The sequence below is a fragment of the Vulpes vulpes genome, chromosome 2, assembly GCF_048418805.1.
Source record: "Vulpes vulpes isolate BD-2025 chromosome 2, VulVul3, whole genome shotgun sequence".
Lineage (NCBI taxonomy): Eukaryota > Metazoa > Chordata > Mammalia > Carnivora > Canidae > Vulpes > Vulpes vulpes.
The window spans coordinates 105881158-105895140 of record NC_132781.1 but is presented as its reverse complement, the minus strand read 5'-3'; the positions used below and the strand labels follow the sequence as shown (position 1 = coordinate 105895140).

Sequence of the window (13983 nt, the reverse complement as noted above, 5' to 3'; positions counted from 1 at the left end):
AGGTTCTCACACAGATTGGTCAAATTGCAATAGAAAAAAAAAATATATATATATAACAAATGGCATGGAGAGTTTTGTGAATTGGGACTTTTGTTTTTGTGAGGTCAGCAGTGTTTATGAGTGCTCTTGGGCTCCAGGTGGGTAGGGAGGACACATCTTGGTTCTCCTCCTCTTGTCATCTCTTTAAGCTTGCATGAACTTCAGGACATCTTTAGCACACTTGAAGTTTCCTCAGAAAACGAAAGAGAACCCCTTCAGAGTTGAGGGGGTGGCACAAGCAAAGGCCCTGGAGTACACAGTTATACCTTAGGCCATGCAGAAGGAGTGCCACCTTCAGATGTGTGCCAGTCACAGGCATAATGAGACTCAAGGGGTGTGTGCCCAGCTTTTCATTCTAGAATGTGTCTGTGAACTCTGCCCTCAGTGGGTTCTCTCACTCCCTCACTAAGCCCATTAAGGGAGGAGACAAAGCGAGCGAGCGAGAGATAACCCCACAACTGCTAAGAAGCTGGAGTAATAGTGTTACAAATACTTTGGCTCTTTTATTTCATGGTAGCCTTCGGAGTTACTGTAAATATACACTTCTTTAAAAGAATATAATTATAAATTGCTTTCAATAAAAGTATTGGATGCCTAAACGTTTTCCTGAGTTGGCTCTGAAACGCACATTGATAACATCTGGCCGAACATACTCACGTAGGAGAAAAATTCAAATAACTTGCGTTTAACGTTTATGGTTTTTCTGGGGAGGGAGGCAGTGAGAAATGAAAACCACCTGAGTGAGGACTATTATCAGGATAGTGTGCAAAACAGAAAGGAGCCTTGGGGATGAACAGCCACGCTCCATCAGGTCAGCTGCCTCGGAGCCCAAGAATGGAGCATGTGGCCTTATGGTAAAGTTTCCGCCTATGAAGGGAAAATTGATGTGGATCTTTGTGGTTCAACAGGGAAAATTGGTTGGAATTTGAATCTGAGTGGTAGAAGCCAGAAAGGCGATTCTGGAACGCTTACTCTAAGGTAAACGACAAAATCCTGGCATTGGAGGGATCTCTGCCGCTTTATGGTGAGGGGGAAAATGAGATGTGACTCATGGTTGTCAAGGAAGAGCGTGCGTTTCACGGCTCCTTTTTGTTTCAGGGAGTCCAAGTGCACCTCGGCAGTCAGGCCTAGGGACAGAAATAGAGCAAATATCATCAGGAAAGGCAAAGTATTCATTGAATGCAGTGCTAGAATGAATTTCTAGTTCAACTTGCTTACTCAGAAAACATTGTTTTCATTGCTGGGATCAAAAACAATAGACGAGCTGAAAAGAAGTTTTATGAAATACTCTCCAAGCCGAGAAACTTGTTTTGTAAAGGTTTGACAAAGTCATTTCCACCCCCTACCCAACTATTATATTTGTTTTTGCAGACAATCTTAATGCCAACCATTCAAGTAATAGTTATGTAGAAGTTTCCATTATATACCATAGAAATCTTAATATTAAAAAAGGGGGGGCTCTTTCAAAGTTTTATGTGGTCTGTGCCGAGAAACGCTTACTGCTAACTTTTCTTGGTATAGTATAGGAGCATAAAAATGAAAATGTGCTCACCTATTGTATTTGAAATGCTCTGGCCTGTTACAGATGCACATACGCTTAAAGAGAAGCTATGGAAAATAACAGTCAATAACATATTGGTTAGTAAAGTTTTGTATCTGAAGTAGCAATCTTTATCTCACCCAAAATAAATTGAATACATCATTTTTCCTCTGGACTTCTCATTATCCACACACACAACTAAATATACATATATTTATAATATTTATCTATCTCACCAGTTGACCACAACACTAATACAATTAAGACAGGTAATATTAATACAGAGGAAGTTAACCACAAGTTAACTGAATTAACCAATGGGTTAAGACTTAATTAAGTAATCGATTACTCGTTGCTTTTATTCCATAAATACATATGAATATTGGCCTTGTGTTAGGGAAGAATTAGGCAGTACAGCAGGGAAACAGCTAGCGGTAGAGCCTGGAGATGATCAAGAACATGACTCCATTTGAGGAACCCACAGAAATTCAGTATGGTTGGGGGTGAGAGCAAGGTGGGGAAGTGCAAGGAGGCAAGGCTGGTTGGGTTGATCTGTGGGAATGAGGCTTTGAAAGCTACGTTAAAGAGTTTGGATTTCATCCTAAGAGGCATGGAGCACCATGGGATGATTAAAGCACATCCCTACTTGGCTTAGGAAGAGAAGGGAACCTGATGGTAACTTGCTGGTGTGGGTACAATTAGAGGCGTAGACACCTCATGAGGGCAGGGGGGTAGAAAGAACAGAAGCAGCTTAGCACGGCTGTCTCAAGCTGGGTGGGCACAGTGATATGGTGCGTAGACACAATTAAAAGATGGCGGACATGCACAAGAAACATTTTATAGTTTTGCCTAGAACATGACCTAAACTCAATCCAGAGAGGTGTCTGCTGCAGCTGGTAGGATGACCTGTGGTTGGACCTGTTCTGTGGCCAAAGAGGAAGTGAGAATGGGTCACTTGTCTCTGCCTGGCTTTGCAGAATGTGCTCACATCCCTCCTGAAAAATGTCAAGCCCTAACAGCCAGCATTCAAGATGGGGCTTTTTCACATTTCTAGGAAAGTTAAAAATATAAGAAAATACTTAACTATGATTTAATGACAGTCTTAATGATTTTACTAATAAAATACTATAGTATGATTTGAATATTTCTATTGCATCCAAAAGCTGTAAGTAATCCCTAATCATACGTTAATTATGTGTCAGCTTCCTGTGTGAAATATAATGAAACTGTGTCACATCTGGGACTCATCTGTCTACCGTGACCTCAGTAAATGTCTCCCTTTAGGGTAAATAATTTGCCACATGCCATTAAGCCAATAGTTTCCTGAGATGTCTCTGCTATTACAAGTGTTTGTACCACTTTCCCAGAGAAATCACAAGTACCAGCTCAATTCTACTTCAGTTAGAATTATTTAAGGAAGATGAATAGTTAACCCTGTCTTAAAATTCTGCAGCGTGTCAGGCTTCAAAATTGAAATTTTTTCTGTGCCCAACTTTTTTTTTGCAAGTATTTGGTTATGTGTTAAAATCATAGACAAAGTTCATTAAATTTTCCAAGATAGATTCCTATTTGTGATGAAATTTTCAACTTATGTAAATCAAAATAACTTTATATACAGTATTGTGTTTAACATGAATAACTCAAAAGCAATGAAGTTTTTGAAAAAGAAATAAAGCTCTGAATATGAATATTATTTTTTCTTTGTGAGAAGGTATTTTTTAAAAATTTTATTTATTTATTCATGATAGACAGAGAGAGAGAGAGAGGCAGAGACACAGGCAGAGAGAGAAACAGGACCCATGCAGGGAGCCCGACATGGGACTCGATCCCGGGACTCCAGGATCGCGCCCTGAGCCAGAGGCAAGCGCCAAACCGCTGAGCCACCCAAGGATCCCCTGTGAGAAGGTATTTGATCAACAAATGATGTCAGCAGATTTGCAAATTATATTAATCACATGTCAGTGTCATTCTATATTCCTTTCTTAGTTCTCCCTCTCTGTTACCTCCATGTCATTAACTGGGATGACTGTAACTTTTTTCATACAAGTTTAAAATAACTGCTACAATTTACTGAATTATTGATAACAGTACCTCAACCTGCCAGTTTATAGGTGTCCTTTCGCAGAAAAGAGTTGCCATGTAGAAGGCTCTGATCTAAAAGGAAAACCTCAACATTTTATAGTAGTGGGCCAAAATATTAACTCTTTTAAAGAAAATTGTTATTATTGGGGTGCCTGGCTAGTTCAGTCTGTAGAGCACACGACTCTTGATCTTGGGGTCCTGAGTTCAAGCTCCACATTGGGTGGGGAGCCTACTTAAAAAAAAAAAAGACATAGTCCTATCAGATATCAAAAAATGTTATCAAGTTATGATAAATAAAACATTATTAAGAAAATTTTAATTATTGAAGTATATTTGATGTATAATGTTATATTTGTTTCAGGTGAACAACACAATGATTTGACAACTCTATACATTACTCGATGCCCACCATGATAAGTGTAGTTACCATCTGTCACCATACAAAGTTATAACAAAATTATTGGCTCTATTCCCTATGCTGTCCTTTTCATCACTGTGACTTATTTATTTTATAAATGGAAGTCTGTATACCTCTTAATCCCCTTCGTCTCTTTCACCTCTCTACCCCTCTTCTCTCTGCCAACCACCTGTTTGTTATCTGTATGAGTCCGTTTCTGGTTTTTTGTTTACTCATTTGTTTTGTTTTTTAGATTCCACTTATAAGTAAGATCATAATATTTTTCTTTCTCTGTCTGATTTATAATAACTTAGCATAATACCCTCTAGGCCCATCCATACTGTTGCAAAAATCTCATTCTTCTTTATGGCTGGGTGATAGTCCACTGTAAATATATATATCATACCTTTCTTATCCATTCATCTATTGATGGACACTTGGGTTACTTCCATATCTTGGCTATTGTCAATAATGTTGCAGTAAACATAGGGGTGCCTACGTCTTTTTGAATTAGTATTTTTGTTGAAATATTCACTCTGAATTTAGCAAAACATATATTTTACATAAACACAGACATATATTCATTATGTGTTTTGTATATCAGAGAATTAGGTCCACTCAGGTCTATATTTAATTATGAAGTACACTTGAGTTGTCAGGGAGAGCTGTGATCTCCAGGTAGAGTTAAAATTGCAAACTTGAATTTATGATCACATTCAATATGGTACATTAGTCTGAATAGGTCTGACTGGAATAAAAACATTAAATCAACCCAGAGCCCTCATCACATAAACACTAAAGGAGGTTATAGAATGTTTGTCTATAGTGTTTCTAATACATCAAAAGGCAGGACAGTACATGACAAATCCTCCAACACCAGCCCTGACTCAATGCGCAGTTGGGATAATGATTCTGTGATATAGCAGTGTGCATAGCCATGCAGGAGAGAGAGTGAGGTGGATGTGAAACAAGATTTAAAATTACAAGGCAATTCATTTTTTTTAAAGTTTATTTATTTATTTTAAGTAATCTCCACATCCAACGTGGGGCTTGAACTCACGATCTCGAGATCAGGAGTTGCATGCTTCTCTGACTGAGCCAGCCAGGCACCTCTCATTTCTCAATCTAAGCAATTTAATTCAATTTCAGTGACAGAAAATATTTTGCATAGAGTTAGGCATACTACTTTATGCAAAAAGGTTTTCTTAAATTTGAAAATGGATAATGAAGGTCTTTCATATTTATCAAATGAAATATTTTACTAAATACTTTTTATTTTTCTAATTGATTAATAACAATGTTAATATTTACTGTGCCGGTTTTATTTTTTATTTTTTCTAATTTAGAAATGCCAGTAGCAGATACTTTATAAAACTACACAGCTATTTGAAAGTCACAGAAATTCACACTGATAAACGTGAAGAACTATTTTCCAGTTAGGGTTCACTTAAATAGTTTTCAGATGTAGAATACAAGGTTATATCAAATACAGACAAAAACTCTAAGAAAGCAAACCGACAACTGCCCATCAATCATTTTGGAAACACTGACCTAAATTCCTAAAATAAAAACTATCAGAGAAACACATTCTAGACTGAGCCGGCTCTTAACTTTCATCTTCAAGTACCCTGAGCCTCTATTAATTCCAAATTTTTGCACGTGGAAATGAAATGTTTCTCAGAGAATGCATGCAATAGAGTGGAATAAATAATCATAAAGACATATATTTATTCACTTGCCCACATAACAAATTCCATCTTACTGTAATAATATGATTTAATGCAGTAAGGGAAACAGCTCATGAAAAGAAACACTTTTTTTTTGTAACAAAGTAATACTCTTTCTATAAAACCAAACAGACCCATGTCAATTAAAAATACTTATATTTTATTTTAAAAAAAGAACCCTAAAAATCTTTCAAAAAAATGATCTAGTTCAAAATAGCACTTGATGTCAGAGCCTGCCACACCCAGATGCTCAAAAAACTCCAGCCTGGGGTCCATTCAATTGTGAACATGGAACACTAGACTCTTTGGGGAAATCCTGAAGTCTTAGCACTCTTGCCCAAGTAGCTCCCACAGTTCATTTCAATGAGTGAATCACGCCAGGGTAAGGACAGATGCTGGCTCTTTCACATATTTTCTCAGATCAGGTTTTCATTATAATACTTTATGGTTTTAAACCATTTAAAAATGTGCTCAGGGCACTTTTCCCAGCTACTTTCAAAAACCGGTAAAGAAGAGGGCACGCCTCCCAGAATGAATCAGGGAGCACCCAGCTAAGGATGTTTTTTCCACATTTCTTCAGGGTCCTCCTCACCACCCCCCCACCCTCGACCTTCACCCATGAAGGCTTTGACTCCAGCATTTGAAGCTTTTGACTCTTGTCAAAAGACCATCAACAACACATTGAACTTGGGTGGAACTAAGCTCTTTAGGTCAAGACTGGTTGGTTCTGCATTCTGACATTCTTTGGAACTGAACATCTGTCTGAGTTAGACCACACCTTCTGGAAAATGAGGGCAAATCTCAAACACTCCGAGGATTTGTTGATTTTCTAGAGGATATACCCTGTTGGCATTACCCAATACCACAGACTTCTGACTCTTGAGGACCTCCATATTGAGAAACAAAGTCACATATTCTCAAGCTGTGTTACAATCGAGTTCCATTTGTGTTCCTTTAGATGACCAGCAAGATTGAGAGGCAACACTTTGAGAAGTGATATAGATATAGATGGTTTCCTCCTACTGTCCACCAAAGGAACTGTAATTCTACTAATATTCCTGATAATGAGATCAGGGCCACAACAATAGAGTTGTGAGCACAAAATTGCTATTTTTAAAAAATATTTTATTTATTTATTTGTCAGAGAGAGTGAGAGAGCGAGAGAGAGCACAAGCAGGGGGAGTGGGAGAGAGAGGGAGAAGCAGGCTCCTCATGAGCAGGGAGCCTGATGTGAGACTTGATCTCAGGATCAGAGAAGACGGTAGACGCAGAAGGTAGACGCTTAACAGACTGAGCCATCCAAGTGCCCCTAAAATTCCTATTTTAACAATGTGTACTTTTTGTCTGATTATGTACTCTAAATTATAAAACTGACATATGTTTTCACAGTGCAGGAAGCCAAGTGACTTAACTGAAGTCTGACTATTAAAAAAAAATGTCTGAGAGGGGGTATCCATATATTTTCATTTTGGTTAATATTTATTTTAGCATGCCAAGAATCAAAAAGAGATCTCCCAGATTTGTTTTATTGGAAATTGCCCCAAATGTTTTTATGCTTCTCCTCTTACCTGGAGCCTATAGATTGGAGAAGTAGCCTCAAGTGATTAGTTAACAACAAAAGATCAGCATCATGTAAAAAGATCCTTCTCTTTTTTTTTGAAAGACTGTTTTTTGTCTATATCTGTATTTCTTTCTATCTCTATATATTGAAAACCATGTGTGTGCATTCATGCCTCCCACTCCAGATTAGAACCACAAGAAATACTCTAGTTTTCTTCCTTTCTGTATTTGTGCTTTTCTTCTATGACATTGAGAAATATTGCTGCCATTATAGCCATCATACCTGCTTACATCTTCCATCTCTCTGAATATTGTTATCTTAAAAAAAATTTTGGAGTGTAGTTGACACATTACATTAGCTTCAGGTGTACAACTTAGTGCTTTGATGAGTATACACATCATGCTATGGTCACCACAAAGTATAGCTACCATCTGTCCCGTTACATTGTTACTATAATGTCACTGACTGCGTTCCTCATGTTCTGCTTTTATTCCTGGTACTTACTCATTTCATAATTGGGAGACTGTGTCTCCCTCTCGCCTTCACCCATTTTGTCCAACCCCCATCCCCATCCCCTCTGGCAACCACTAGTTTGTTCTCTGTATGTAGATTCTTTTTGTTTATTCAATTTTTTTTAGATTCCATTTATGAGTAGAATCATATGGTATTTGTCTTTCCCTGTCTGACTTATTTAACTTAGCATGATACCCTCCAGGTCCATTCATGTTGCCTCAAATGGCAAGATCTCATCTTTTTGAGGGGTTATGTAATATTCTAGTGTGTGAGTGTGTGTGTGTGTATGTAGGACAGAGCAATATATTGTATATGTTGTAATATTGTATAGTAATATATATAGTAATATTTTATCTCTCTCTCGCTATATATGTGTGTGTGCGTGTGTGTGAGGTCTATGTATATATATAGATCTCACATTTTCCTTCTCCATTCAGAAAGACTCTTTGTTACTTAAATTGGATGCACACTTGATTGGAGTTTCTCAGAACTACAAAGTCCCAGGCCCCACCCCAGAAGCTGGATTACCACAAGAAGCCCAGGTGATTTGAATCCACATCAGAGTTTGAGAAACACCAGACTAACTCACCAGGCCACAGATGACAGAGACTCTGGAATCTGGCATGTTTTATTTTCCAGATTGATAATCATTGGGTGCAGCAAAAGCTGGGCGTCTACAGTGACAACTGGCCTTGCCCTGCAGGGAAAAGACACAGGGTTACAATGAGCCACGGGAGAGACACCCCACTTCTAGAGGCCTCTGCCAACATTCCCAGCCTTTGTACCAAGATTTTGCCTTCCTGGGTGAACAGGTGGGCTCCAGACTTAATTACCTTCAAACACGTGTGGTCACTTATGGCTACAAATCAAGGATGCTGTGGGTCTGTCAAGCAAAACGGCATTCACAGACCTGCTTTGTTTATGGAGTGGACTCCAGGTATTTTGGGGATATTGCTGTGAAGTGCTGTGCTGGGATCTGCTACATTCGGGTCTGAGGAAATGCATCATCCTCTATTTGCTCCTGCCTGTAAGTACTCTAGGTTTGCAAATTTTATTTCCTGCTGGGTTGATGGTTTTTTATTTTGATTGATAAATTCCTATCCAAGCTTTGTAGGTTTAGCTAAACACATCATGGTGGGTTGGCAAGATCACTGTGTACTTCACACAGAGCCGAGGTTCTCAATCCTGACTGCACGATGTATGCACCCGTGGAGTTTTCAGACAGGTGATATGCCCGGGCCCCACCACAGACGAAGTGCATCAAAATCGCAGGGGGTCGGGGCCAGGCAGGCATCAGGTTAACCAAGCCCTCCAGGTGGTTCTAATGCGCAGCAAACTCCATTTTAACCCCCCAGGTGAGGATAACAAGACAAGTGAGTAACTCACTGGGGAAGGGGATGGGGCAATTTGTAAAGCTCTGTTCCAAGATAGGAGAGTTCAGAGCCAGGACTCCAGATGACAACATGAAAAGATGGGTAACTTTTCCTCTGATGGGAGGGGAGGCAGTGCTTCGGGCCAGTGTGTGAAACAGTTTCATGATTACCACATGGGCCCCAATTGGGAGGGAGGAGGCTGGCAGCCAGCATCTGACTGTGATGTAGGTCTGACCCCTGTGAAGGAGTGAGGGAAGGAAAGGGGACTGGGTGGTGGAGTTAGACCCTAGCAGCTGGAATATGAGTTCATCAGCCCTGAGTGGAGCATCGTTCTGGCCACTGCACACATAGCCTCATCCTTAGATACTTGAGCTTTTCATTCATCTGATCCTCTATAACCTGAAGCAGTGAGGGGCCGGTCTACACCAGCCTATGTGTATGTATGCCTTGGGATGGTTGAAGGTGAAAATCTCACTTACTTGGGGAAACCTAACTTTAGAATTGCTCTGGGGGTAGGGCTAGGTTAGCAGTGCCCAGAACACCCAGGACTGCTCTCTGCCTTTTGTTTTGACATCCCGATCTAGTGTCCTGAATTCCTAGAAAAAAATTTTTTTAAGAAGAAAAAAGAATCTAACATTTTTGAGCACCAGCTGTCTACTATAACATACAATTCTGTGTACTTTACCTGCAGATTCTCACTTAATCCTCTTCACAAAAATAAACTCCTAAAGCAAGTACTGTTGTCCCCATTTAACAAATGAAAAATCAGAGGCTTAGAAAATTGTAGGAACTTGCCCAAGATGACACATGAGTGAGTGTGTGGAACGGCTAGGGCTTTGAATCCAGATCTGTCAGGTATGAACTGTTGTTCAACGCTTGCTTTTGGAATATAAATTCCTGGCACATTTCATTCCCTTAGTCTCCACACCTGATTTATAGAAACCAGGGTAAATAGTAACCTCTTCCCACTGGTACCCTTTCTCTATAAGCACATTTCAATGGATTTCCAAACCAAAGAGAAGAATTCAGACCTAGTAACATCTAAGGAATGCATCCTGTTTTAAGTTCTGCTGAGATTCATATCTTAATTTCACATTATGTTAGTAGGGACTAGAAGTTTGGTCATGAGGATGAGAATAAAAAGGCAGAGAGATGAAAGAAAGGAAAAGAGTGGAGAGCAAAGATTCCTCCAGACTTAAAAAAAAAAAGCATCTAATTGTCTTCCAAAATAAAGAGGTGGCATAGACTCTTGAAGATAAAACTAGCGGCAGAAAGGAAATGCACTTGAAACAGTTAGGAGGACCTTTGCATACCACAAGCCACATACCTGTAAACAGCTACTTTTCCTGTCCCGAATGCACCTACAATTAAATCTAAAAAAGACAAGAACTCAGAACACATGTACATATTTTACAGAAACAATCTAAGCTCATCATAAATAGCATATAGAGGATCCTGAGATGCTGATTGTAGAGTGAGGCACATCCAGCGGGGGCAGGGCAGCAAATTGCACCTTCCTGAAGACATTCTGGAAAGGATGTTGGAACTGCACTGTAACTCTGTGGGACACACAAACCAGTAGATCTCAATCCCTTCCAGACTCGGGAATGTCAGCTTTCTAGAAATGTTTTAAAAATACATCATAACACCATTCCTCTTATCCTCCACACTGGAGGCCTGAACATTAAGGAAAAGGAAAGGGAAAAAAACCATATGCTCAGTGCTTGTATGTACCGGCATGTTACACACCTTGTTTTCCCATTCCTTCCACCAACGACTCTGTGAGGCAGGTGTCATTACCCGTGAAGTGGGACATTTTGACTACCTTTTTGACATGACCATTTGCTCTTTATGAATAGTGTGGATGGTGAGTATCCTCTTGTCAAAGTGATTAGTAGTTTATGAAATAATTGGTGTCATTATAATGATCTAACATGATCTAATGTTATTCTCTAATGAATAACAACAACAGCGATAATAATAATAATAATACATGTTGAACACTTACTCTGATCTGAGGATTCTTTTGAAGAGTTGACCTTGATTATTCCTAACAAGAAGCTAGGAAGTCTCTACTATTTGCACAATTTTGCAGGTAGGTAAATTGAGGCTTAAGAGGGCAAACCTATAAATTCACTGGAGTCCACACTAGGTGAGAGGTGGGGCTGGTCTACAGCAGTGCCGGGCACTAGAACAATCTTAGGCTGTCTGAGGGGTAACGCTCACACTGATCACAGTGCTTGGCTAATACATGGGTAAAGCAGTCTGTTTCTGTAGATCTAATCTATAATGGTTACTCTTGTTAAATGCCACCAAACAAACATACAAATGACAATGGCTGAATCTCCAGAGTAAAATTTAGATGTAGATGTGAGAAAACTGGACCTGGTAGAAATAACAGCCACAGAAGAAGACTTACAACATTTGAGACCATAAGTGGTTAATCCTAGCAGAGCAGAAATGAAAATGAAAAAAAAAAAAAAAAGAGAGAGAGAGAGAGAGAGGGGAACTTATCTGGCCTGTCCATATGGAAAACCGATCAAGAAATTGGTCTAGTGGAGTTTGCACAAGGAGATGATTTGTAGCCACATTCCCTCAGCAGCCACCTTTCCTGGATGTAGGAGCAGCATCGGACTGCAAGCATGATTCCCCTTGGAGGGCCGGAAGTGCCCCTGGCCTGAGCCCTCAGCTAATGATGGATGGAAGCAGGCCATAACCAGGGATGACCGCTTCCTTACCCCTCCAAGGGGATAGCCCTGAGGCATGCGTTCTTCCCCATGTCTCACATGTCCCCGGCTCCCTCTGCCCACTGTGTTAATGTGCTTCATAACCATCTTCCTTCCTCTACCCTCTACCCTCCTCCCTTGGCGATGTTTCTTTGGACCATTTCTCACGTGACCTGCTTGCTTTCTAATCCTTGTCTTAATGTCTGTGCTGGAAGAACCCAACCTAAGACTTTCAAAAAAAAAAAAGTGAACTCAAATATCTTCAAGGTTAAAACCACAGTTGAGATGTCTCATGTTTTAATAGACACAGAATCAGATTCAGATGATAGGTTTGGACTCCAAAGCTCCATGTCTAAAAAAGTGTATATGTGAATGTTTGAAAAAGTCAAATGAAGGCCATCTTCAAGAGATCATCTCTTTAGGGGTGAGATTAAAAGATGCATTAAGAAAATCGACAATTTGAATAATTATGGCTTTGGAATAAGAGTCTTTTCCAAAGTTCAAGTCTTTGAAGCCAGAAGCCAAAGTTTCTGAGTCTACCAATTTTTAAAATTATATCAGTTTCAGCTTTTTCAAGTATTTTCACTTTTATTTTTTCCGGTTACATTCACCTCTTCCAGCATATCAGTGCATTTTTTGCTCTGTCAGAGGAAGAAGAGCTACTGATTTGAAGAAATGTGAACTCTATTCTCCATGTGTACCATGTAACTCCGTAGTTACACAAGACTGGTGGCCCCCAGATGGATCCCTGCTATTGATGAGACATCAGACAAGAGAATTCTATTATGAAAACTGATTCGAGAGCAATTATATATGTACTTTGTTTTTAGCTCCAAATATGATGAAATAGGAATATACCAAGATTAGATCTTTTATAAAAGAGGAGTTTTAAGAATGGACTTCTCTGGAAATGGCAAAGAAAAAAAGACTGTAAGCTCTTCCAGGGCAGGGATCTTTCTTCAAGCTTGCATATCACAGATACTTCATGGAAATAAATGAAGAAAGAAAGAATCTGCATCCACACACAGTACCAAGCACTGGGCCAGATTTGGAACAGAGGCTTTATAAATTGGAGAATAAGTAATAACAAGATAATGTACTAAAGATAAGAGAGAGGAAGAAAATGGGCCAATTGTTAAGACAGGTTAATGGAAACCATAGTTAAATTCTGCTGGATTTTTCCATATGTGAGTGTGCATGCACACACACACACACACACACACACACAGAAGCTCCAGATTCTAGAACACTCCAGAAAGCAGTATAGAAGCTGCATCATAACTAGATCATTGTAGACAAGAAGCTGAGAGACATCCCCTGACAATAATGAGCAAGAGGCCTTTTTCTTTAGGAAATTTGGTTTCTGTGCCTGAGGGCGGGAAGTTTACTACTCTGGGAACATAAAGTAACTGGCAAAAAAGGCCACAATTTTCTTCATGAGAATGTGGCTACAGTTATTCCGAGGCCAAGAAAACAGTTATCTACCAGGAAAGTATGTTTGCCTTTGGAGACACCACCTTGGTAGTGTGCCTGCTGGAAAGGCCAGAAACATTTATGCTCAGAAGCTTAAAATTCTGAGATCTCTCTAGAGGGGAGACTTGATCTGCCAATTTATATTCCTAACCAATTTGCCCTTTCAAAATATGTGATTTGTTTTAACAAGTACTATGTGGTTTCCATATACATATACATATACATATACATACATATATAGTTATATGATCTTTATCCATACACAGACTGATGTTTGTGTATATATGTATACACACATGTATATATACACACAAATACCTGTCTATACATGTACGTACATGCATATATACATATATGTATACCTAAATGTACACATATATGTGTGCATGTATATATATATCCATGCACACACTACTTTTTAAGATTTGCATAATTCCATCATGCTTAGGAATTTAAAAGATAATCTGAAGAGAAAGTAATTTGGTACTGATACTTGGATTCATAACTCTGCAAACTTTATTTCTTGCTCGGAGATAACAGGTCTTATGCCAT

At 39.2% G+C, this 13983-nt stretch overlaps 1 protein-coding gene across 2 annotated transcripts in view; it reads right to left on the bottom strand.

The window, feature by feature from the left end:
* ITGA8 (integrin subunit alpha 8) overlaps positions 1 to 13983 on the bottom strand; it is a 168266-nt gene that overhangs the window by 65320 nt on the left and 88963 nt on the right. For both annotated transcript variants that reach the window (XM_072749444.1, XM_072749443.1), the window contains 4 exons: positions 10560 to 10605; positions 8449 to 8556; positions 1592 to 1647; positions 1012 to 1166 (listed from right to left, as the gene is read on the bottom strand). In XM_072749444.1, the coding sequence (XP_072605545.1) occupies positions 1012 to 1166; positions 1592 to 1647; positions 8449 to 8556; positions 10560 to 10605 (365 nt within the window). The remainder of the gene's footprint in view (positions 1 to 1011; positions 1167 to 1591; positions 1648 to 8448; positions 8557 to 10559; positions 10606 to 13983) is intronic.